This window comes from Equus quagga, unplaced genomic scaffold, assembly GCF_021613505.1.
Source record: "Equus quagga isolate Etosha38 unplaced genomic scaffold, UCLA_HA_Equagga_1.0 146_RagTag, whole genome shotgun sequence".
Lineage (NCBI taxonomy): Eukaryota > Metazoa > Chordata > Mammalia > Perissodactyla > Equidae > Equus > Equus quagga.
In genome coordinates, this window is record NW_025796728.1 from 1,721,633 (window position 1) to 1,748,795 (window position 27,163).

The 27,163-nt window shown below is 43.3% G+C and overlaps 1 protein-coding gene across 1 annotated transcript in view; it reads left to right on the forward strand.

Annotated features, from left to right (window-relative positions):
• Positions 1–27,163, forward strand: part of LOC124232994 (sec1 family domain-containing protein 2) — a 395,716-nt gene that overhangs the window by 349,556 nt on the left and 18,997 nt on the right. The window contains exons 6-7 of the mRNA XM_046649989.1: positions 7,247–7,392; positions 19,504–19,638. Of these exons, the coding sequence (XP_046505945.1) occupies positions 7,247–7,392; positions 19,504–19,638 (281 nt within the window). The remainder of the gene's footprint in view (positions 1–7,246; positions 7,393–19,503; positions 19,639–27,163) is intronic.

Here is a 27,163-nt window from a genome sequence, read left to right on the forward strand (position 1 = left end):
TCAATAGCATTTATTTCTGCTCTGATTTTTATTATTTCTTTCCTTCTGCTGACTTGGGGCTTTGTTTGTTCTTCTTTCTCTAATTCGGTTTGGTGTAGTTTAAGATTGCTTATTTGGGATTTTTCTTGTTTGTTAAGATATGTCTGTATTGTGATGAATTTCCCTCTTAATACAGCTTTTGCTGTATCCCATATGAGTTGGTATGGCATGTTATCATTTTTATTTGTCTCCAGGTATTTTTTGATTTCTTCTTTAATTTCTTCAGTGATCCATTGCTTGTTCAATAGCGTATTGTTTAGTCTCCACATCCTTGTGCCTTTCTCAGCTTTTTTCTTGTGATTAATTTCTAGCCTTGTAGCATTATGATTGGAGAAGATGCTTGTTATTATTTCAATTTTTTTAAATTTGTAGAGGCTTGCCTTGTTTCCCAACGTATGGTCTATCCTTGAGAATGTTCCATGCACACTTGAGAAGAATGTGTATTCTGCTGTTTTTGGATGAAGTGATCTATATATATCTATTAAGTCCAATTGTTTTAGTTTTTCGTTTAGCTCCACTATTTCCTTGTTGGTTTTCTGTCTGGATGATCTGTCCATTGATGTGAGTGGGGTGTTGAGGTCCCCTACTATTATTGTGTTGTTTTTAACATCTTCCTTTAGGTCTGTTAATAGTTGCTTTATGAACTTTAGTGCTCCTGTGTTGGGTGCCTAGATATTTATAAGCGTTATTTCTTCTTGATGAAGTGTCCCTTTGATCATTATATATTGTCCCTCTATGTCTCTCTTTACCTGCCTTATTTTGAAATCCGTTTTGTCTGATATAAGTATTGAGACACCTGCTTTCTTTTGTTTGCTACTAGCTTGAAGTATTGTCTTCCACCCCTTCACTCTGAGCCTGTGTTTGTCCTTGGAGCTGAGGTGTGTTTCTTGGAGGCAACAAATTGTTGGATCTTGTTCTTTAATCCATTTTGCCACTCTGTGTCTTTTTATTGGAGAGTTCAATCTGGTTACATTGAGGGTGATTGTTGATGCATGAGGGCTTAATGCTGTCATTCTGTCACTCATTATCCGGTTTTCCTGCGTTACCTTTGTTTCTCGTCCTGTGTGTTTTAGCCTACCCATTGACTTCTGCAATTTCTTATGCTGGGTTTCTTAGATTTTTCCTTATTTATGTTTTGTGTCTCTGTTCTGTTTTTTAGTTTAGTGGCTACCCTGAAATTTGTATTTAGAATCTTGTGTATAATATAGTCCATTTTCTGGAGACCAGGTTCTTTTGAAAAGGTTCCCCAAGCACCAGAAAGATTCAAGCCTGCTCCCGGAGAGAACCAAGCAGAACGGCAGAACTAGGCAGACTGGAGTAGGGAGTACAGCTTCATTTCAGCCGTCCCAGGAGGCTCGTCAAGCTAGTCAGCCTTCTCTCCATTTTAACTTTGTTGTTACTGGAAGTGTGGGTCCCTGCTGTGTACAGAGCCATGGAAAGCACTGTTCTCACTCTGTGGCAGTAAAGGGACTTCAGTAAGTGGAGACGGGTGAGAAGGAATGGAGGGAGGGTAGCATGGACACAGGAGCCCTGTTTTGTTGCCTAAAGGAGTAACTGGATCCTTGCCCAAGAATTCCCCAAGCCCCCCAGAGAAAGAAATTGCAGGGGCATGAGTCATCCCCCTTTTTAGAAGAACACAGGAGTGCCCTGGGGGACAGGGGGCCTCCCTTATCAAGAAGTAAGCAACTGAAGTGTACAGATTGGGCTTGGCTAAAGGCTAGGATCAGCTTCTGGCTTATTATCTATTTAACTAAGTGGATTAAATGAGAATTGACTGGAATTGTACACTTAGAGTTGCCTTACAAAACGCTGTTATCTCAGAAGCCAACTTAATGGAACAGGCTGTCAGAGGCTTATTAGAAGTAACTGAATACAGTGCCTCACCCAGCAGAGATCCAAAGCAGAGTGTGCAGCCAGGCCTGTGAGACCCCACACTTTGTGTGGCCACAAGAGATGGGCCCGGGGTCTAGCTGCAAACCACACCATTAGGGCCTCCCCCCAGAGACAGGCCCAGGTCTTCCCAAGAAGAAAGGCACTTGCCACTCACTCCATTTTAAAAGCATTTCTTCAATGTTAAGGGTGAATTGTGTATTTTGATCTTTTACGTATGTGGTCTTAGCACATGTGAAAGACAGCAGAGTGGAGTGGCGAATAGGACCGTCTTTGGAGTTAGACTGCAAGGGTTTGAATCTTAGCCTGAGTATTTACTAGTTGAGGGACCTCATATTACTTACCTTCTCTGTGGCTCGGTTTCCCCATATGCAAAGTGGCAATGGTAATGGTACATACCTCATTGGCTTTCTGTGGAGATTCAATGAGCTAATATGTATAAACTTCTTAGAATATTGCCTGGCATAAGTGGTTCTATAAGAGAGCATTCAGTGATTATAGCTATTACTATTATCACAGAAAAGAATTCGTCCCATGTCATAGCTTTTGCACCCGCTTCTCCTTTAGCTACTAATTGCAGAATTCAGAATGAACTGCATTCACAGAGGAGATTCCAAATGGCAGGAGGCAGTGTACATGGAGGACTCAGATCTGTGACAGAGGGACGTTTTGAACCCTGACTTTGCCAGGGATGGCGATGTGATCTTGCACAAGTCGTTTATCGTCTCTGGGTCACATTTCTAAAGTGTGTGTGTGTGTAACTTTCATTATAGGGTTTGGGTGAATGAATGTAAATCCTGCTTTTGGTGAAGTTTCATGTAATTTTAAAAAATGCTCAGAGACTGATAAAAATGAGCCCCTTGGGTCTGGTGTCCTAGAAACATGTACCTTGAGGACACTTGCTCTGAGGATGACAGCCACGTTGGAAAGAGCTGATGGTTTGGACAGAAGTTGCCCTTGGCCAGTTCGTTTGAACAATAGAGATAACTGACTATTTTTCAGAAAAGTTTTACTTTATTTGTGAATTTAGGATTTTGTTATTTTCCTTCCAACAATTTCTTTGACAGTCTTATTTTCTGTTGGGTTTGTTTGAGTTCAATTTACCAGTAATCTGTAAACACTTCTGTCAAATAATCTGCTTCACAGTTGTTCTAACTCTTTGCAATTACACAGCCTTTGCTTAATTAATTCCAATGTATAATCCACAATTTCCATGTATAATCTATAATTTTCGGTAATCTATAATGCCGTAGACAGTTCTGTTCCACTCAGCCTAATGGATGAATGTCATATTCCTCACTTACCAAAAAATTGAAATAGAACTAATATGAAAATTTGTATGAGTCTTTCTGTTCTATAGAAAATGAATTACTTAAGTAAAAAATTTTAGCCTATTAACTGAATTAGAGGAATCGAAATACCATGCATGGTATTAGAACTAATAATATTTCCATGCCTTTTTTTATTTGAAAGAATATTACATAATATATATATTCACATATAATTGATATAATTTCCTCTATTGTAAATGGCTCAGCCTGAGAGTTTAAGGAAAGAAGCCACGTGAATGAGTAAGAGGCTATAGCCTTCCAGGGTTTCTTCTGGTTGATGATTGACTAAAGCACGGGCTGATGTGGGTCAGCTAGAGCTGCAGTGTGGGGGCTGAGCATGGTGTGGCATCAGTAGATGCTTTGTACGTGTTGATCTCAACTTTTGCTGGTTATGAAGCTCTTTAAGAATCAGGAGGAAGTTACGGACATCCTCCTCAGAAAACAACACCTTTTCTCCCTTCCACAAAGCTTGGCAATGAATTGGGCATTTCTAGAAACCAGGAGACAAAGACTGGGCAGAGAATTTTTATGATACAGTAAGAAATATATATATATTGGTCTTTGTCCCCAGTTCCTGAACACATACAGCTCTTAAAACCCTTGAAATTTCCAGAGTGATGAGAGTGTCTCGTGTGCTAATAGAATGAGTGGTGGCTGGAGGCCCCCAGATAGCTTCACATCGGGGCTGGTCACCAGAAAAACCAAGGCATGTTTAGAGGGTTGGAACTTTCAGCCCCACCTTCCAACCTCCAAAGAGGAGAGAGGGGCTGGAAGTTGAGTTAATCACCAGTGGCCAATAATTTAATCAATCATGCCTATGGAATGAAACTTCTATAAACACTCCTAGACAATAGGGTTCAAAGAGCTTCTGGGTGGTGAACACATCAAGGTACCAGGAAGGTGGAGCCCCTGAAGAGAGCATGGAAGCTCGCTGCTCCTTCCCCCATACCTTGCCCTCTGCATGTCTGCCATTTGACTGATCCTGAGTCCCATCTCTTGTATTACACTGGTAATAGTAAGTAAAGTGCTTTATGAGTTGTGTGAGTCATTCTAGCAAGTTATTGAACCTTAGGAAGGGGTCAAGGGAACCCTCGATTTACGGCTGGTTGGTCAGGAGTGCAGGTGGCAACCTGGGATTTGCAAGTGGCATCTGAAGTGGGAGCAGGCTTACTGGTGTCTGAAGTTGGAGCAGTCTTGTGAAATTGACCCCTTAAACTATGGAGTCTGCACTAACTCTGTGTAGTCAGTGTCAGAATTGAAGTGAATTGGAGGACATTCAGTTGGTGTCTGGAGAGTTAGAGAATTGGTTGAGGTGGGGAAAAATCCCACATATTTGGTGTCAGAAGTGTTGTGAGTATAAACAGTTCAGAATTTTTGCCCTCCCCTTAAGAGTTGTTCTGTACAATGTCCCTCAGTAATTAAGGGTATGCGCTCATCTACTCACATGCCACCCCACCGTGTCTGCTGCACTGTCCCTTTGGTTGTCCCTGTGTACTATAGATACAGTCCATTTAGGTTAGGCTTGTTTGGTCTACCTCTACTCCCTAAAAACATTTTCTCTCTTTATTAAAATCAACAGTGTCTTCTCACTTCACACCCGCTAGGATAGCTACAATCAAGGAGATAGATAATAAGCATTATTAGGATGGGGAGAAATCGCAACCCTCTTACACTGCTGGTGGAAGTGTGAAATGATACACTCACTTTGGAAAACAGCCTGGTGGCTCCGCAAAAGGTTAAACCCAGAGTTGCCATAATACCCAGCAATTCTACTCCTAGATATATAGCCAAGAGAAACAAAACTGTATGTCCACACAAGAATGTGTACAGTAGTCCTCGCTTATCTGCGATTTCACTTTCCACAGTTTTAGTTACCCACAAACAACTGTAGTCTGAAAATATTAAATGAGAGAGAGAGAGACCACATTCACATAACTTTTATTACAGTATATTGTTATAATTGTTCTATTTTATTATTAGTGATTGTTGCTAATCTCTTACTGTGCCTAATTTATAAATTAAACTTCATCACAGGTATGTATGTACAGGAAAAACTATAGTATATTTAGGGCTCAGTACTATCCCAGTTTCAGGCATCCACTGGGGGTCTTAGAACATATCCTCCACAGATAAGGGGGACTACTCTACATGCGTAACTAGCAGCATTAGTCATAATAGCCAAAATGCAGAAACCAGCCAAATGTCCATCAACTGATGAATGGATATACAAAATGTGGTACATCCATACAGTGAGTATTAGTCAGCAATAAAGACGAGTGAAGTACTGACACATGCTACAACTTGGATGAATCCTGAAAACATTATGCTAAGTGAAAGAAGCTGGTCACAAAAAATCATATATTCTATGATTCTGATTTACATGAAATGTCCAGGATAGGTAAATCCATAGAGACAGAAAGTAGATCAGTGGTGCCTGGGACTGAGGGTAGGGGGAAAGGAGAGTGACAGTTAATGAGTATGGAGTTTCTTGTTGAGGTGATAAAAGTCTTCTGAAATTGATTGTGGTGATGATGGTTGTGTAATTACATGAACACAGTAAAAGCTATTGAATTGTACACTTTAATTTAGTTAATTGTATGGTATATGAATTCTATCTCAATAACACTCTTCCAAAAAAAAAGGAATGCAGGCTCTGGATCCAGGCTGCCTGTGTTCAAATCACTGTGGAAGCTCTGGTGTCCTGAGACAAGGATGTGGGTGCAAATGCTGTATTTGGAAAGCTGTCCCAGGAAGCACAGTCAGGAAGGGGGGAAGTGAGACAGAGAAGGAAGGAAAGCCAAGAAAGGGGGCATTAACGAGTGAGTAACTGCGGTGGGCAGCTGGGGCTCAGTCCTGCTGGGGCCCCTCAGAAAGGCTATGAAGGCCACAATTCAGAATTATCCCCTAAGGGATGTGAAAGCTGTGTTGTTTCCACGAGTGCTGACTTCCCAGCACTTCCAGCCTGCCCCACAAAAGGCCAGGCATGTTTGTACAACCAGAGAGCCCTGAGATAGGAAGAGAGGGAGACAGAGATGGAGAAACAGAGAGATAGAGAGACATGCAGGTACTTGAGGTAGGAGTCAGAGTACGCAGGAACTGTTCCCCAAACCTACAGGTGATGTCCAGGGTGACTGAGCAGATAGGGCAGAGCACTGACAGGGTCTGCTGGCAGGAGTGTTCCTTAACCTCTCTGCGCCTTGGTTCCCTCATCCTTAAAATGGAGGAAAGAATAGCTCCTCTCTCTAAGGGTGATGTGAGGAGTAATGAGCTAATGTCTCTGCAATATTTAAGACAGTCAAATATACTCATCTTGAATCTTTCTCGTTTTTGTTTAGCTCCTGACATCCATGATCATTTCTCTGTTGAATGAGCTTTTAACAAGATAGAGAATAAATCCATCTATTATAAGTTTCAAAAAGAAATAGAATCATTGCCGAGAACAGTCTTCTTATGGGGCCCCCTTTGTGTTTTTTCGGCTTTGAACGGCTGCCTTTTGAAATAGACCATATGCTTTGTTAGCACATTAGACAGATGCCCATCCCAGCCAGTTCTGTTACTGGAGAAAGTCTATAATCTCTCTCGTTCTCGCTGTTCTTTTTTATGGAACCTGTTGGTGGGATTCAAGCGAGAGAGATTCATCGCAGCACCCTCCTGTATTTTTCCTTGTGTCTCCTCGTATTTTCCTAAAGTTGTGTTCTGAGGGTAGGAGACCCTGGGGAGCTTTCTTTCTGTGAAACTTCTGCAGTCTAGGGCTTGAAGCCAGTGGCTGGATCCCAGGCAATTCTGAGTTCTACTTCTGTCAGAGGCATTCACACTCAGTGTGTTTCATTGCCCCTCAAGGATGGTTGAAACAGCCCAGTTGGTGAGCAGCCAGGAAAAAGTAAGGTTAAAAAACCCCAACTGCGTTACATCGAGCTCAAGCTGTCATGATTAAAACTGAATTTAAAGATTTGTTCACCAGAGAAAATCTCTCTGGATTGTTTCAGGCTGTGACTCTTCAATTAACCTGACGTTTCACAAATCCAAAATTGCCGTGGACGAACTCTTTACTTCGCTTCGGGATGTTGCTGGAGCTCGGAATCTCATGAAGCAATTTAAGTCTGTGTATGTTCCTGGAAATCATACCCACCAGGCAAGTACTCACGTTTTAAAGTAACCATCTAATCTGTGTTGTATTTTTAGGGTTCAGAGACTACAAGAAGAGTTTCCATTTTAACCTCTAAACTGAGGGATTTGTTCTAAATGAACGCCAGTCCCCTTCCAGTTCAGAGTTATGGGTTCCCCTGAATCCGAAAGCTTCTTGATTCATTTGCACCACAGGTCTGATGCAGTGAGATGAGCGCTGGACTGGGGTTTGGCCACTGCTTTATAACTGTCACAGACCTATTCTGTAACCCTAGGCAAGTCCCTTCACTTCTTTGGGCCCCCGTTACTACAGGTGTCAGGTGAGGGGCTGGCCTTAGATAATGCCCAAGTTTCTGGATCTAAGCAGTCCATGAACATTTGGAACAGTTAGAATACTAAAATTACCTAATAATATTATGGGCAGGAAAAAAGGAGTCTGTGACAGAAAAAAACATTTTTTATTTAAAATTCCCCTGCCAGTTTCTAAGGAGACTAGGGAAATTTTGTGAGGATATTTTGACCACTGAGTAGGAAGATGGTATAAGAATCTAAGATTACAGAGGTAATTGCTCTGCAAAAACTCAGCAGGGGAGGAGCCATAGAAAGACCCAAAGGAAAGCTTCAGGAGTGAAGAAAGGCTGGAGCCATCAAGGCTGGACAGTCTCTCTTGGACAAGGATGGTGACAGAACTCATGCTGCTGGTGGCCAAAGATGAGCTTTCAAGGAAGGACAGATGTTTCTGATGGAAAAGCTCATTAGGTTTTGCTGTGGAGTGCATGAAGAAATCTTCTCCGTCTCCCCATGAAATCTTGGGTAAAATACATTCAATTTGCTAAGGCTCTTTGGAGGGTTGAATGTGCCATGAGTGGGGTCTATGATATAGTGAGGGGTTGAACTTCAGGGTGCTGACTCTTTCAGGTGGGAGTGTAGCCAAGAGCTAAGGTTACCCACTGCAGCCTAGCAAAATCCAGGTTCTTCCTTCCATATACTCATAAAGTAGCTGATCCTCAAAGAGAACGCCTACATCTGGTTTTTCCTTTGATCCTCACAACAAGTAAGCCAGAGACGTATTATTATCCCCAGATCCAGGAAGGCCACAGCGACTTGCCACAGGCACACAGGTGGCCAGGGCCAGATGCCAGGTCTTTGCTGCCAACACAAAACCTCCTTTCCCACTATACCCTGTTCTCATGGAGGCTCTAGAAATATTCATTGATGGTGCCGATAGGCATCTGAAATCAGCGACCAAGATATGAAAAATCTTAGAAACTGGCACTCAACCTAGTGACATAAATTCCCATCCTTCTTTGTTCAATGATCTGAGAACACCGCTACCACAAAATACGGATGAAATCACTCAGATAATCAACCGTATGTAGTTCTGTTACTAATAAGATCACCAATCTTAAATATGGCAGAATGGACAAGTTCTAGTAAGACATGATAGACCTGGTAATATATGATGAAATTTAGACCAAAGAATGTCAAGAAGCAAGTGACTCCAAAGTTGGCAAAGGGAAAATAAACCACTAAAGTAATGAGGTCTTTTCAGTTTTATGATCATAATGGTGACTAACTTGGCCAACTTCACATAAACATGTACTAGCTATAAATCTTGGGAATGATAAGGACAATGATAAGTTTCCTAAATTTTATCTCCCTACTGCCAACACTGTCATTTCTCCAGACCTCAGAACCCTGTCGTGCAGCCATGGCCTTTGGAAAATCAACTTTCCCTGTTGTGTATACTCCCCTTACAGTGAGTCAATAATATCAACACATTCACCAAAAATCCTAAATGTCAATGAGTGGGAAGTGGGGTCAAGGCAAGGAAGATGTGTGTATCATCAGGGGATTAAATAAATAATGATACACACAGTGACATGCCATGGAACCATTAAAATGGATGGGGCAGACCTAAATGTGCTTAGCAGGGACTATATTTGAATCCTTGTCTCAGGCTCTGCTTCTTGGAAAACTCAGACTGAAACAGAGGTTCACAATCTATTAGGTTTTCACCTACCTGTTTAGATCATTTTGTAAAGCGTTATTCTATTTTTGTTAAAAATAAAATGAAAAGTATATGGGTATGTATATTTAATAAGTCTTTAAAAATATAGGAAAAATTTATAATAGCTACCTTTTCGAGGACAGGGTAGGTTGGATGGACAGGAGGACCTCTGACTTCTTGCTCTCTATATAAAGAGTTTTTATGGGATTGTGGGTAATTTTTACCTGTTTGGGCTTTTCAATATTTTTTTACTTTAAAGAAGTTTTTATTCACAGATGTAAGCCCTGTGAGGACAGGATTTTGATCTGGTTTGCTCACTACCATATCCTCGGTGCCTAGAGTGGTATCTTGCACACAGTGGATGCTTAATAAATATTTGTTGGGTGCATCTTGAATGCAATACACATATTGCATGCATATATTGAATGCATATATCTTTTTCATATATCAGAGGATTTGTTGGGACACAAAATGTGTGTAATTAGGAAAGGACAGATGTCCAGGCTAGAATCAGAGTCCAGCTGTGTCTAGTTCTGAAGATGGGTCTTGGCTAGGCAACTTTCTGCCCATCTCCCAGTTTGTTCCTTAGCCCTGTGGCCCCAGGAAAAAATTTGTGCTTTCTGTCTAGCTCCATGCTGTTTCTACGCAGAATCTAGTTGAGATGTCCTGGGGTCCCCAGGAAAGCACTAGGCCTGGTCTGGCCCTGGGTTCTTGTTCCAGCTCTGACCAGTGCTGTGTATCTGGGCTATCTCCCCTGGATCTTGAGGCCCCTGCCAGCCCCAGCTTCTCTCCCAGTGCACTTCTCTCCTGCTCCAATGCATAAGAGTTGGCTCTCAGATCCACACATGTTTCCCCTGCTAGCACTAGAGTCACCTCTTATTTAACCTTCATCCTTTAGCCCTTTAGGAAAATGTGTCAGTCACAGCTCACAAGCAGAAAGCAGACACCACTCTTGTCATTTTAAGAAGAACATGATTTCATACAAGGAGTTAAGTACTTATAAAATCTCTGGAAAAGCTGGAGGAGTGGGATCTAGACTGGATCTCTGGAAATGAGCCCAGAACGTCGCCACACACTCCTGGCCCTCCAAGGGAACCAGTACGTCTGCCACAGTCAGGAGAGTGGGCACGATGGAGACCATGAGGCTGCCACTAAAGCTCTTATCTTCAAGAACATACCATCAAAGCTGGAGACAGCACCTGTGTTTGCTCACCATGGTACCTGCAGAGCCTAGCTCAATGCTTGCCACCTAGTGGGTCAGTGGGTGGGTGGGCAGGTGGATGGATGGATGGATGGATGGATCCTGAACTGTAGGTCTAATCCAGAAGGGCATTTCTTAGTGAGAGGGGGTTAAGAGCAGCATTTGGGTTCATAGCCGAACTCTGTCACCTACTAACTGTGTGAACTTAGGCAAGTCACTTCACCTTTCCGTGCCTAGTTTCTCCTCTGTAAGAAGCTAATAATAGTAGCTCCCTCATAAAAATGCTTTAATGATTAGATGAGTTAACACATATAAAGCCCTTAGGACAGGAGCTGACACACAGATGCACTGTGTAAGCATTTGCTATAACAGTCATAATAAAGGACAAAATAAGCCTTCTCTCTGCCCTCTTTTGTGGCATTTTGTCTTTTCCTTTGCTAGGAGATGGGCTACACAGAAAGGGAGTCATTCTTAGGCTGATTGTCCTGTTAGCTGCTGTGTACGGCAAGAGTTTATTGCTGACTCCCATTTGTTTGGAAAGGTTGTGTTTGTTCATAACTCTGTTGACTGGAAACCTAAGCCCCCAGTTTTGCCTGTGCAGTTAGTCTTCTTATGCTTTCGTTTCTTACTGTAAATGTTCAAGTAAGAACAGTTCCAGTTAATGGGAGGCTTAACCTCCTTGCTAAATGCCACAGTGTTTGATGTGCTGCTGTTCTTCAGCTGCAGCATCGGGAGGATATTAGGCAGATGTCTCAGCAGAAGAAGCTTATGAGCACTTTCAGACAAAATATGGTATGGCTCTTGCATGACTTGCTTTGGCAGAAGTCTCAAAGTGCTGTGCTGAGCTGGAGAAAACTTCCCACAGATGCTGACTGTCTTCTGTGCCTCTGGCATGATGAACAAGAGCATTTAGAACCAGCATTGCCCAAGGAGGCTTGATTCATCTTGTGCCTGGTGAAATATGGCTCTCTGAACAGTCTGTAGGTCCAGTCTCTTTGCCAACAATCCCAAGTCCTGGCCACCAGCTGTTCTTTTCCAAGTGCTGAGCTCTGCTCTCCCTCCTGATTCTATCTACCCAACCCCAGATCTAGTAGGCTTCTTCCTGAAATAACCAACGTGAGATAGGACTAAACTGAGGGCCAGGAAACTTGGTCTGTCCTGTAGTCTATTTGTGACTGCCTGTGTGAATGCAGGTGGATTAGTTAATAGCTTTGGGCTTTGTTCTCCTCATGTTGAAGTTGAAGGGACTACACTCAAAATTTTAAAAAGTCATCTGCTTCTGGTTTAAAGGATGGTTGGATGGATGGATGGATAGATGGATGGATAGATGGATGAAAAGACAAACAAATGAACCACTTTTTAATCTGCAGAACAAATCATTTCTTTTAAGAAGATGAAAGGAGAGAAAAATCAGACAGAATAGCAAAAAATAAATAAGCCATGAAATAATCAAAGCCACGAGCAGTTTTGAACAGATGTTTTTCTATACAGTCTTGGATTGAAACAAAATGAATACCCTCTCCACAAGTCTAGTTTTCCTGGGAAGTTGGTTGTTTACAGTCAATTTTTCAATAAAGGGAGAGGCATCCTCAGTAGCAGGACAGAGAGAGTCCCTGGCTGTACCAACACCAACCAGCAAAGCCAAGGTCTGCAGTGCCAATTGACGGGGATGTGGTTGTGGCAACAACTCAGGTTTCCTTGGACACTGACGTCTTAGGCCATCTTTGAAGGTGCACCAAGTTCAAGAAGATGTTGGAGTTAGACTAGCTTCTCAAAATTGTCTCTGACTTATGTGTAATGTCAGAAACTGCTGCTATACGCAATACCTTTCTTCAAGAGCTAGAATCAGGTCAATTAAAGAGTCTTCTAGACTTGATCACACATTATCTCCACCACAAAAGAGTAACCAGAGACATAGATGCAAATATTTTATTTTTCATTTTTTGATTAAATATGGTATTTTTCTTTTTTTTAATTAAGATTATGATAGAAAATATGGTATTTTTAAAAGCCAAGTTTTTTCTGGAAGAGATACTGACAATATAAAGAAAAAAAAAAAAAGAAGAGTTTCTGGTATAAGATCGATGTTTTTGAAACTTCAGCTGTTTCATGTGTAACACCCATCAGGGGTCTTGTTAGGCTCTGCCAAACCTTCAGGCTAGCTCATGACACTGTCATAGAAGCCACGTTATGATGTTCATGGCTCTACATACTTTTGGTTTCATGGGCCCTTTCTTCTCTAAAAATAAAAATGTTAAAAATTATATTGTACAAGTGAATTGGTGTGGAGACAAATATATTAATATTACAGATCAAAACATTATCTTTGACCTGAAAGTTCATTTTTTCCTTTTGATTTTAGAAGAAATTAATACATTTTCACGAGTCCCTAAGAGTCTTGTTGGCCCTAGGCGCTGTGTGTCTGTACCTAATGGATAAGTTGGCTCTGTGGTCATAGCCCCCACTTGGCACCAGTTTGCCCAGGACAGGAACATAGCTCATCATCGGCGGGCAGCAGGCATTTTTCTTCTCTGGAGTAGTCTTTGTGACTCTCCATGAAGCAGTCCACATAGCTATCCAGGAGCTACTGAGTTTTGCCCCGAGGTGACAGCTCAGGAGTGAGGGAACTAGACTCACATGGTGGGAGGAGGAGAGCAGGAATCCCCTGGCTTGAAAACCTCATGTCCTATAAGAGCCAGTTTCTCTGGAACAACACCACAGGTATAGTTCCAGTGTCCCTCCGAGGGACGTGCCCATTGACGCAAGAGTCATCATACTCAGAGGAGCCCAAGGCTCTGGCTTTCTATTCAGTGTTTTATAGTTGGCCCAGTCTAATGCAATTTACTAAGCAGGGGTTCTTTTTATCATAAGCAATCTTGCCTGGCTAGAGTTTGACATTCTTCCCTTATCAGGTTTCCAGGGAAACAGAGCTAGAAATTTAACTAAGGGTCAAATTCTTATGCAGAAGGGAAAAGGGCTTAATAATCCTCTGCCTACGACATGCAACTTACCAGTTGTTAAGGAAATAATTATATTAATGTTTCAATTCAGACTTTATAGTGTGTCTGTGGCAGAAGCAAAATGCTATATGTTCCCCAAACTCCATTTCCTTTTCCTGCTGGGCATAGTTAGATCACATTTTCCAGATTCCCTTGCAGGTAAATATAGGTTTGTGACTAATTCTGAGCAATGAACTATGGGTGGAAGTGATACAGATCACTTTCAGGCTGAGCCTCTAAAATCTCTCTGGAAATCCTTCATACTCTCTCTTTCATCATCTGCGGATGAGATGTACAGGCCTCAATGTGGGATTCCAGTGCCCTAGGGAGTGCGGGAGCCACTCAGTGGCAGGAACTGGGTGTCTGAATGGTTGTCTAGGGCACAGACCCCCTTCTGCCAACATACATAGGATGTGACATAAGCGAGAAATAAATGAATGAATTTGTCTGTTTTTAATTCCTCTCCTTTACCCCCTAAAAGGGGAACTGGCAGAGAATGTTTGATTAGGAAAGTTAAATTGCTGTGGCTAGCCCTCTTAATATTGAGGCAGACTACACGACTAATCTCCCCTCTGGCCCTTCCTCAAAGTATGAGAAAATTCTGAGCAGGGCACTTGGGGAAGACATCTGTCTCTCCTGTCACCACCTTCTTCATGGTCCTTTCTGAGAAGTGGGCAGCTTCTGGCTGAAGAGAGAATTCCGTGACTGTCAGAGGTTTGTCATCCAAGAAGCCACTGCCAAAGCAGTTCATTCCAATCAGACTTCAGTGACATGATCTGGGGGACAAAGCAATCCAAGTAAGTGGCTGAGAGGAAGGAGCCAAAGGTTCCCGTTATTAAAACCCTAAATGGAAAAACTAAGAAATGTGTTTGCTGAGGAGTCACGAGACCAGTACTGCTTTGGACCTGAGGATGTCTTTTCCCAAATCGTGCTCTTTAAAGAGACAGTGTTATTTGGTTGTTCTGTGCTGAGCTAGTTTAATAAAGAATTTAGAGGTCTTTTCTATATAATATTTAAGTGGGAAAACCTATCTCTAAATTAAAAATAATCCTTATATCATTTAATGTACTTTTGGCTACAAGCGAAAATAGAAAAAACCCAAACTGGCTAAAACAAGACAGGTAATTTATTGGATCCTATGACTTAGAAGTCCAGAGAAGGGATAGGTTCAAGTGGTCAGGGGCATTGCTGGGGGGATGCTGGCAGGGACAGCAAATCAACAGGGAGCGGCCGGTTCCTGCTTGCTGTTCCTGCCTTCCCCTCTCCCTTTAGGACCTGCTATTGGCAGACTCTATCAGACCCAGATGGCAGAGCACCAATGGTTTGCAGAGACCCAGGCCAGCATCACAGAACTGAGTACAGAAGGCAGGGTTTGGAGTTGAGAGACAATAGCTTAATAGTTATCACATCTCTCTATAGAAAATGATATTTCAAAATTGCTGTCATATGAAAACAAAATCAGAGAGAATGTAGCCAAGAAATGAGTATTACAGAGGTGTGTCAGGCAGTTAATTAATAAAAGCATTTACGTTATTTTTCTGGATTATGTGATGTGTTTGTTATCTGTTACTTTTCTGTATTTAAATTGTGGTTTCTTTTCTCATTCTAAATATTACCTAAATACCTTAAAAGTAAAATAAAATCAAAAGGATGTACAACCTTCCTCAATAATGTGCAATGATCATAAAGTCCCAAGAATGAAGGTGTTGGGGGCTGGCCCCGTGGCCGAGTGGTTGGGTGCTAGTGCTCCGCTTCAGTGACCCAGGGTTTCGCCAGTTCGGATCCTGGGCATGGACATGACACCGCTCATCAGGCCGTGCTGAGGCCGCATCCCACATGCCACAACTAGAGGCATTCACAACTAGAATATACAACTTTGTACTGGGGGGCTGTGGGGAGAAGAAGGAAAAAAGAAGATGGGCAACAGATGTTTGCTCAGGTGCCAATCCTTAAAAAAAAAAAAGAATGAAGGTGTTAAGGGAATAGCACTTGCAAATCTCTGCGCACCGCCCAAGGGGAACCCCGGCTCAGTGGGCATTTCCTCTTGGGCGCTTCATTCCCCAGAGCTTAGCTGAAAGTGGGGCAAGGGGGAGAGCGAGATCCCTAACCCCTCCACACTTCCTCTTTTCCCTGTCTCCTCAGTCTACACTGGGGCTGCTGGAACCCTGAGAACAATCCTATGACCACTGGTACACTGTGCCTTGCACAGGGGAGGCACTGAGTGTGGGTTTTAGCTGGATTCCAGAACCACCTTGTTCCTGTGTCTGAGCTCTTGTCAGAATCACTACTCTTGCTTTTCTTGCAGAAGGTGCACCCTGTGGAGAGCAACAACTGTTTTTGTCTTTTGTAGGTTGGGGGGCATACTCTCTCCTCTCTTAAACATGAAAACCTTTGTGTATTTCTCTGTGGTCTGCTTCAAGTTATTCTATATAACTGTATATAGGCTAATAAAACAACTGTAAGCTGGAAGGAAGGAATGGCCTTTTATTTCTTTATATTCCCTTCGTGCTTTGTATCAGTTAGAATTTCATTCATTCAGTTGCAAGTAGCAGAGATCTGAAAAATAATGGCTTAAACATACAAGGTTTTGTATTGTCATGTAAAGTGGGTCCTGATTTAGTCTGTCCCTGTTATGGTTATGGTGGTCCCACCAGTCATTGCCTGCCAAGGTTTCTTCCAGCCCTCTGCTCCAGCAGCTCTAAAGAATGGCCCTGTCTTCCACAGTGGCTGCTGGAGCTCCAGGCATCACCTCTATGTTCCAGGCAGCAAAACAGAGAAAGGGGAGGAAAGCATACCCTTCCCTTTTAAAAAAGGAGGCTTTAAAAAAAAAGTCCCACTCCCCTTCTACTTACATCTCATTGTCCAGAACTTAGTTACGTGGTCATGCCCAGCTGCAAGGAACACCGAAGGATGGAGTCTTTTAGCCGATGTGCCTGAGTAAAGATTGGATTCTGTTACTAAGGAAGAAGTAGATGAATATTTGATGATAATGATGATAATGCATAGTGTTGGTCAAAGGACTTCTCCTTGAGGAGCAGTTTAAAGTTTGTTTAAGAGATTAAATGTTCAGAAAGGCTGACATGATAGGAGGGCCCTCCAGACAATTTATTCAGGGAAGAGGTTTTGTAGAATTCAGAGGCCATTCCACATTCCATCACCTTTTTTTTTATCATCGAAAATATTTATTGGATTATTTTATGTTTCCAGAAGTATACCTGTTAATTTTGGAAAATTTGAAAAAAGAAAAAATAATGTCCTCTACTCCCAGAACCTAGAGATAATCCTAGTTAACATTTTGGTATGCTTTACTCCAATCTCTTTCGTGCATAGATAATTTATTAATTTTTAACAAGTAAAAAAAAAGATCAGGGGCCAGCCTGGTAGCATAGTGGTTAAGTGTGCGTGCTCCGCTTCAGCAGCCCAGGGTTTGCAGGTTCTCATCCTGGGCGTGGACCTACGCACCACTCATTAGGCCATGCTGAGCTGGCGTCCCATGTGTAAAATAGAGGAAGACTGGCATAGATGTTGGGTCAGGGACAGTCTTCCTCAAGCAAAAAGAAAAAGATTGGCAACAGATGTAAGCTCAGGGCCAATCTTCTGCACCAAAAAAACAAAAAAAATCTTGCTGTTTGTAGTGGTGTTTTAACTATATTTTTTCAAAAAGCAGCACACTGGGGCTGGCCCCGTGGCTGAGTGGTTAAGTTCAAGCGCTCCACTTCAGTGGCCCAGGGTTTTGCACGTTCGAATCCTGGGCACAAACATGGCACTACTGATCAAGCCATGCTGAGGCAGCATCCCACATGCCACAACTAGAAGGACCCACAACTGAAAATACACAACTACGTCCTGGGGGGCTTTGGGAGAAAAAGGAAAAATAAAATCTTTTAAAAAATAAATAAATAAATAAATAAAAAACAGTACATTGAAAGGTGTTCCTCTCACCTTTGTCCATTGTCTGGTCCCCCACTCCATGATCACTGCTTATGGCAGTCCCTGTATATCACATCAGAGTTTATTTTTTTGCATATTTCAGCAAATATAAACTTCCATATCCCCTTTGACACATTCTACACAAATGCCAGCCCATCATACCCACTATTCCTTGCTTTTTTCACATACTTTATTCTACACCTTGTTTTGCTGTATCAACACAGTTTCCCTCTTGACTCTCATATCATTGCCTCCTGTGGATGTATCCTATTTATTAAATAGCTCCCTATTGATGGGCACTTGAATTGTTTCCAATCTTTTGCTATTACAAACAATAAACAGCCTTTTATGGGTCTCATTTGCATATATTAGCATATTTAAAGGATAAATTCCTAGAAATGGAATTGCTAGGTCAAATGCATTTGTAATTTTGATGGGTATTGCCAAATTGCTCTCCACATTGATTGTAACAATTTATGCTCCCACCAGCAATATATGAGAGTGTCTGTCTCCCCATGGCCTCATCAAAAGAGTGTGTTTTCAAATCTTTGGGTTTTTCCTGTATGATAAATTTTAAAAATCTATCTTGGTATAGCTCTATTATGAGGAAGATTCACTCATAATTTTTCCTTTTTTTTTTTTAATTTCTGTCTTATCGGTGTTCCTCACCAGGCCTTCCGTTTCATGAGCGTTCACCTGTGAGACCTCTGGGCCTGCAGTGGTCTGTTTGACTAATAAACATCAGAGGGCTGCACCCTCAGCTGAACAGCTGCTATCTCTCCCTGCTTTTTATCCCTGATAAATGCACCAGTTACATTCTAGCTAAATGATTGTTTATGATTTTGATGGTTTATACCCTGCTTTATTTCTAAGATATTTTAAGTAAGAAAATTAGAATAAAGGGAAAATAAGAGTAAAAAATGACTATAAGAAAAACAAGATGAAGTCAGGACACCAAATATCCTCAATACTTTCTAGAGGCAGGTCCCAGATTTGGCCAATGCAAAGAGAGAAGCAGAGTTCAAGACATCTCAACTGAGCTCGGTCAGAACCTAGCTGTTCCGAGCCTATGATAGAGATTAAACAGATATATTGGGGTAATGGAGAGTGTGTTGAGAAAGACATTCCTTCTTCCTTCACCCTTCACGCTCCTGACTCGGGTACCGTGTGGAACGTGAGCAGCAGAGGCAGCAGCAGGGCTGGGAGAGGAAGGTAGTCCAACTGATGGGAAGGGAAGAAGAGAGGAAGAGCTTGGTTGTAAGGAGAACCAAGGAGAGAGGTGGGGGAATATGCTCAGAAACTTGTCAGAGGCAGCGGCCTCCAAATATTGCCTAAATATGGATAGCACCATTTATCAAACTGTAGTTCTTGCAATTTGATATCAGCTTAATTCTATTGAAATTCTTATAGTACCATGTGCCCTGCTTTCTCTAAGCCCTGACTTTGGTCAGATTCCTTTTCGGCATCTTGGCCTCTGATTCTGGCCAAGTCATGCTTGGAGTTGACCTCCATAGACGAAGGAGGGATTGCTTTGGGCTTGGATAGCAACATTGTAAGAAAATATTCAAGTTCCTAGCAGAGGGGAGCATAATTCTAAGAATGTTTAGGAAAAACTGGAGACCATCTTTATGTCTATATCAAATGATAATACTTTGCTTTTCAGTATACTTCATACATAAAATTGTCTCTTTAAGTTTAGATTGAAAAACTAGTCGTACTATGGTTATAGCTCCAGTAAGAGACATTTGCTTGTAGAAGGAAGTATGAGAAACAAAAAATTGTGCGAGAGTATTGGGGTGAAAATTTACCCAAAAAACCAACGTTGTTATAATTGTCATTTCACACACACAAAATCATAGCCATTGCTTAGTATCAAAATAAACTTGTTTTGCTTCATTTGGTGCAGACAAAGCTATCCTCTCTCCAGACCAACCAAACAAACCCTTTTACTTACAGCACAATATTTTGTCTTTGCAGGCCTCCTATAAGCCATTGCTGAAGCAGGTTGTGGAGGAAATATTTCATCCCGAGAAGCCAGATCCAGTTGATATTGAACACATGTCTTCAGGCCTCACTGATCTCCTTAAAACTGGATTTAGCATGTTCATGAAGGTAAAGTAACTGTGAAAAGGGCATCCTGAGTGTAATGCTCTCTTTGCTGGGCATGAAAATGATGGCACCCCATTAACCCTGGCAAGTACCATGGAAGACAACCTCCGGTATTTTGGCTCTTCTGAAATCAGGTGCAATCTTTATTGACTTTTCGGGTATAAGCAGCGTGGCCTTCCAGCCTCATACAGTTTCTTTTGACCTAAGCACTATGATTTTTCCTGGTCAGTATGTAAGGACACAAGCCCTCCGGGATAGCACCATTGAAAACTTCCCCTCGTGGCCCACATTTTCACCTAACATGAATCCATGTACTATTCATAGATCTTAGTGATAGTCCTTTGCTCTTAATTCTAGAGCTTATTATGTAGGGCAATAAGTAACTCTGCTCAGTAATATGACTAGCATCACCCCAAAGCCCATTTGAAAATGACTTTTGTTTTGGCCCAGCAGACTCCCAGGTGATAAGTTCTGGAATTTCTCTGGCTAATATTTAGGGTAGGTGAAAATTGCTGAACAGCCTTTGCAAGATGAAAGGAGGAAAAGTATGCAAATATGGTCTATTTTTTAACCCACTGTAAAGTTTCTAAATTTAAAAGGATATAAACAAGATTACAGGCTGACTTCTCAGCCTCTGCCAGGATTGCAGTTGTAATAACTCTTGGAAATAACAGAATGTTTTGCCAGCTTCAAAGCATCTTTGAAATCAGGAATTAATCTACACAGAAGATCTGGCCTTTCAAAGTTCAGTAAAGGTATATTCCAGGAAAACCAGTCCATTCCAAAAGCCAGAGGATAGAAGCCAGACAATTAGACTCTAAACTAAGCAGTAAACTGGCCGGAGTGGACATGCTGGTCTTCTTCCTGATGGACCCACTTATCATCAACTTCTGTTGCAACATGTGGCTGCTGTATTTTTCCCCTCTTTTTTTTTTTTTTAATAACGTAGCACAGATCAATTTCTCCTAAGTGTTCAGGGGCTCCTGTGTTGAATGTAAGCCCAGGGTTGTCCAGCCCTTCCTGATGGCTAGTTTGTATAGAAACTTCTAGGCTGGATGTGGTCTCCCTCCTTCTCCACTTGAGCACCCTTTTCCTTCATTCACAAGCTTGGACGTAGCCCTAAAGAAAGACTGAAATAACAAGCCTGGATTTCAGGCCCTGATCACTGAGGTCTGAGGATGACCCCACAGGCCGTGTGTGCTTTCCCGGTCCGGCTGCTGCATTCGTGGTCTGGCCAAGGGTGTGAGTGGAAGCTCGGACTCGCGTGTCTCTGCTCACTGCACGTGTTTCTAATTTGCGGAGAGCTGTGGTGTAGGCGAGAGGAGGCCCTGACTCACTCTTTGTCATGTTCCATAGAAAGAACTGTTTCTTAACAAAAGGGTCCTGTGACCAAATATGTTTGAGAAACACTGGATTAAACAGCAAGTTAAATTGCTTCTTTGCTGCCAGACTTCACAGTGCCTTCAACATGCTAACAGACTGGGCGACTGTCAAGGCCTCTGTTGTGAGAGGACTATCCACTTGCATTGTCCAACACTGTTTCACGAATCATGACACATCAGACTTTAAAATGACCCTTTTAAACTATGCAGAGTGTTTTCTGCAGTTCCTCCCATGGTCAGAAGCATGACTGTCCTAGAGTGGACTTTGCCTAGGAAGAAGTCTGGCACTGTCCTGGAGCAGCCCAGACTGCCAGGTTTCTCTCCATTCAACCCCACAGAGTTTGGGCTGGTGAAGAAATGCTCTGGCCCCTTGAGACTGATCTCAAAGGGAGGTTTCCAAGTAATGGGTTTAAGAAAGAGGAATTTGTCTCTCCCGTCAGCTGTAGGAATCCATTCCTTAGTGCCCAGCTGCGAGGCCTCTGCTCTCAGTTGCCAGGGGCATCTCATCTGACTGCAGGGGGTGAGGAGAGTCTTTGGGGGCTGGCCGCAGAGCCCTCCCCCTCCCCAGCACCCTGAAGGAGAGCCCTTTTGTTCTGTTTCTACAGGGGCCTCAGTGGCTAGCTCTTCCTACCATTCCATAGAACTCAGCAAGGAATGTCAGCTCTGGGCCATGTGTTCAGGGTTTGAACAAAATTGGAATAAACATAAAGAGAAAGGGCCAGTAGGGCTTTTAGGAACTGTGATTTCCTAAAGAACTACGTCTTCGAGATGGGGGTGAAGCCATCAGGAGAGTGTGCCAGTCTGCATTAAAGCCGATGGAGAGAGGAGGATGCAAGGTGCACGGGGGAGTCTCACATGGCCGTGGCCATTACTGGTCTCCCTGGTGCTGTTTTCCATTGCTTCTCACTACCCAAGTTATTCAGCTCACCTGAGGTCAGTGTGTGCCATGGAGTCAGCCATTCTCATATTAAACCTCACAACAACCCTAGGAGATGGGTCTACCATTACCCCTGCTTTACCCGTGAGGAAATCGAGGCCCAGAAAGGTCAAGCAGTAGATGTGAACTTCCCGAAGGCTGGGATTGGGTCATCCTTTCCTCTATTCTCAGGTGTTTGCAAAGAGCATGCAGGAAGTGGGACACCAGGATTTGTCCCCAGGTCAGTCTTATTCCAAAGCCCATGCTCTTCGCCACATTTCTTAGCTCCAGGTGCTACCAGGCATTTTCTTGGAAGTTAAATAGTCATATGTCATTAATTATTTTCTTCATGATTACTCATTAGCACAGATGCTTTCCCTTTCGAGCATCTACACAGCTCATGAATAAAATCCACCCTGGACTGGTCGTCAGGACAGCCAACGTGAGGGAGCTCTCTCAGGGCTCATCTGCTGGTACCCTGCCTGTTTTTCTGGGACTTCACCCCAGGACTCGTCGGCAGTGCACCACCCCACCCAGGAGAAGAAATTGGTGCACTGGCATTGAGTTGCCTCTACGCATTGCATCTTCATTCTGTATGAGCAACCAACAGTCATTGCTTTCTTGCCACTTACTGCCCTGCTCTTTGCCTCTGGGATCTGCTTCCCCCACTTCTCACTCAAGACCCACTGGTGCTGAGCCCCAAAGAAACAAAAAGACAGAGCCTGATGAAATAAAGACATCCTTCCTGTGCTTAGGGTACTGTCGTACAAATGGGAGAGTTTGAGAGCTGGAAGGGGAGCTGAGCTGCTAGTCTGTCCCTGCCCTGTCTTTGGACTCACAGATGGTACCACAGACGACGTTGGCTTAAGTCACCCAGAAGCAGTATCTGTAGACTTTGCAGGGGAGGAAGGTGGATTGGGAAGCCAGCGAGAGATGTGTCTGGAAATAGAGCCAGCAGACCTTCCCACAGGATGTGATGTGGATACCCCACAGCAGGTAATAGAAAGAACATAGGAAGGGATTCTCGAGGCCCCACGTGTCTTCCTCAGGGCCCTATACCTTTCGCACACGCTTCTGTGGCTGCACTTATACGTTGTTTTGTAATTATACGTGTTAGAAACACTAGTATGGAAAAAGATACTAACTGCACAATTTGATCTGCACGTTAGTGGATCAGGATATCAATTCAATAGATTATAATCAGCAATTTTTAATGAAAAAGAATAGAACAGCCTAGCAAGGTGAAACTGCATCTACCAAGGTGGAATGAAACAACCCAGTTACACACATATACACCTGTGTGATTTCAATGTATTTCTTGCTATGGGTCACAGTCAAAAGAATGTGAGGGGCCGGCCCAGTGGTGCAGCAGTTAAGTGCACACGTTCTACTTCAGCAGCCCAGGGTTCGCCAGTTTGGATCCTGGGTGCAGACATGGCACCACTTGGCAAGCCATGCTGTGGTAGGCGTCCCACATATAAAGTAGAGGAAGATGGGCACGGATGTTATTAGCTCAGGGCCAGTCTTAGTAAAAAGAGGAGGATTGGCAGTAGATGTTAGCTCAGGGCTAATCTTCCTCAAAAAAAAAAAAAAAAAGCAAAGAATGTGAACACTCTGGCTTTGAAAATGAGAGCTGATCTAGTTCTTACTCTTTTCTGCATCCTCAGCGCTTGGCATCGCTGTAGGCCTTACAGACCGTAGGCACTCATTAAAGGTTGAGAGGGTGGTCACAGTGGACCTGTTAGAACGCTCATTCAGAAAGCAGCATGGCTTCAAGTCATTGGTTTGTCTAACTTAATTGCCCTTAAACCAAAAGCTACGTTTCAGCAACTTCATAAGGGACAGAAGATAGCAGCTCCATCAGTCAGCTCCAGTGACCCTCAAAGGAGTCCTTGACCCTCCTTTCCAGTGGCCACTAAGCTATGTGAGGCTGGTCATTGTTTTGTCGTTATGTAACCCCGAAGAGGCAGCAGCCCAGCCACTCCCACTCGCCACCCAGCCTTGATGTGGGGGGAGACGGACGCCGGCCGGCTGCCGCCTCTGTCAAAGAAGCCTGGCGATGTCTTCTGTCCAAACAGACAGCGTGGAATCTGTCTCTTCCAACTTTGTCTCTCTGGAGAACAGAACAGAAGCAGAGGGGCTGATTTTGTAGTGTGAGAACTCAAAGGAGTCAAGAGGAGAAATGTCTTACCAGATTGGTTAGATAGCAAGACGAGTGTTACCAGGGCAGACTTGAGGATCGCTTTTCTGCTTAACATCTCTAATTTTTTGTTTGGTTTTGTAAATAATAGAAGTCCATCTAGTTTATGCTGTCTAACAGCAGTCATTTCATTCTACTGCTTAGAATGTTTACTTACAAGGGGCAACAGAGAGTAGTGCTAACACATGCAGAGTCAGACTGTCTGGGTTAGGACTTGAGCTCTACCACTCCCTAGCTGTGTGACCTTGGGCACATCATTTAAGCTCTCTGTGCCTAAGTTTTGCCTAAGTTTCCTCATCTGTGAAATGGGGATAATAATAGTATCCACTTATAGGGTTGTTATGAGAATTAAAGGACTCAATATATGCCGTTACAAAAGAAAATTCACCTGAGTAAATCTGAAGCTCTAATTGGCTTTATTCAGCACTTGATGAGTTGGGCAGCATCCCTTCTAGCAGGCAGAAAGGAGCTCCAAAGAGCTACAGAAAGGGGCAGGTTTTTACAGGCAGAGAGTAGGTGGGACAAGGAAGTCCTAAAGAGAACAAAGGATTATTTCAGACAAGGTCACCTTCCTTTGGAGGATGAAAGGGGGCTGTCAGGTGCATGACTTCACTAGCACGGACCAGGAAACTCCAGACTGACCGGTTAAGATCTCATTCCTGGGGAAGGTGGGAACTGCACTTAGGTTAGGAGTTAAGTCTTGGTTTGCTGATGTGGGGCTTAGCGCAAGTGACTCCATTTGGGGCCTGTTCTTTCTTTTCAACAATACAGAGCACCCAGAATAGTGCCTGGCCTACAGTAAGTGCTACATAAGTATTTGCTGTTCTTATTTTTATGAGTTTGTGATCCCAACCAGACTGACTCTCGAGAAAAGAACCCCCCTGAGTATCTTTGTATCCCTGTCCATAGCCACTGATTGGGTTTTTGGTACATTCAGACTAACTGCTGAGTGAACAGGTGAATCCCCTAGAGGAGGATAGACACCTAAGCATTTCATATTTCACTACTGATTTGCTCTTGCCAGAGACACATGGAGTTCTGAGTGTTCTTTTTGTTGTGCCTATGGCAAGCCATCCTTATAAGGCTGCGATGTGTTTTTCTAGACCTTTTTCTTCTCCACCGTGAGTCCAACGTGTTGATCTCCTCAGTCTTGGGGGCTGTAGACTGCCCCTCCTAGGGCAAGCTGTAGGGAGCTGGTGAAATTCTGTATTTGTGCCACGACAAGATGGTTCAAGGGAATAGAAGCCAGCAGGACTAGATTCTGGCCACCCAGGACACAGAGGCAGAAGCCCAAAACAACCCCGCCCTGGCTCTGCCAGGAACACTCCAGAAGCACGGTCTCCATGTGCTGGGAGAGAGCAAGTGCTCATGGCGGCTGCTGCCCCTCTCAGCCTCGGAGCTGTAGGGAACGGAGGCCTCCGCCCCAGACACTTGGAAGTGGATCACAGAATCAATCTTATTTACGTGAATGTCCGCAGACGGTGAAAGTTAGGAAACATACCTGTGTGTCTAAGATTTTCATCATCAAGCAAATCCTTGGTGAGAGGGAAGTCAAAGCAGCTGGATTTTGCCCTTACTCGAGTCAGAACCTCACGCGCATCATCCTGCAGCTTGTTAAAATCACTTTCTTTACATTGCTGTAGCATGCTTTCCTGTATGACTCAGACCGTCCAGAGAGGGCTTTCATCCCCCCAACCCGTTCTGATTATCTATTACCGCATACGAAGCTGTCCCAAAACACTGGCTTAAAATAATATTGGTCATTTACTTTGTTCATGAGTCTGTACTCTGAGCCGAACTCAACAGGGAGGGGTTCACCGCCAAGAATGCGCACTCGCGTGATCAGCAAGTTGATGCCGACCGTCAGCTGCTAGCTCAGCTCGGCCTGGGAGCCGAAGGACTCAGTTCCTTTCCACACAGGCCTCTCCATGTGGCCAGGGCTTCCTCACGGCATGGTGGCTGGTTCCAAGGGGAAGCATCAGAGAGATAAGATCTTCAGTCAGAGAGAGAGCCAGGTGGAAGCCTTAAAAGTCACACAGCATCCCTCCCAGGGTGCTTTATTTGTTGAGGCGGTCACAAATGCCCGCTCAAGTTCAAGGGGAGGGGACATACTTTCCTCCTCTTGAACAGGGAGCAAGAGCACGAGGAGCAGAAAATATTGTTGTGGCCACTTTTGGAAAATACAGTCTGCCCTCCACCTAAATATCCGTTTGGCTGTCTAGCCCATCACGGACAGTGTTGGGCCGATTCTAAGAGTTTTCCTTCCAATCTAAAGGACAGAAAATTCACTTATGCATCTGACCTAGATTCAAAATAAGTGAGCCATGAAAGGCTTTGGTAATGAAAGGCCTGCCTTCTATTTGCCCACCATCTTTTTTAATAATATGATCTCAAAAAAAAAGCAAAAACACTTCCTGAGTGACAAGAAGCGGAGCCGCAGGACTTTGCTCTCTCAAGTTCGCTCCCTCCAGCCCTGTAAGGTAAAGCAGACAAGCTGGGGAGAAGAGTGAGCGTGCCCACGAGATCATTTTTCCTGCGGTTCTGAGAAAGTGTTTCCAATCAGCTCAGTGCGCTCCTCAACCAGAGGATAGATTTTGTGTTTAGCCACATAAAGCTGTCAGCTTCCAAGGGCAGTGCCCTGGGGTGGGGGGGAGGGGTATCAAACTGGGGATAAGCAGCTTTGGCAGAAGCTGACATTCTTCAAACAGCCAAGTCTTCTCTCCAGATGCTTGTGCATGGAGCACCTTGATGTCCTTAGAGGAAAGATGGATAGTGATCTAATAAATAAATCGAAACATACCTTATCCCTCTCCCTATAACGTTAATTTAATTTAAAACTAGCATGTCTAATAGGCAGCACTTTTAAAATGCGTTTCTGGAATTTGTGGTTTGGATTTCAGTCTCCTGAAAATAATGTATTTTATATCTGCTCCATGTGTTTGGACCCCAACTTGTTTTGACTAAAGGACATGATTTGTCAAGATGCTTTCTCTGCTGGAATTGGCATGAGAAGGGTGGGTTTTATCTAAC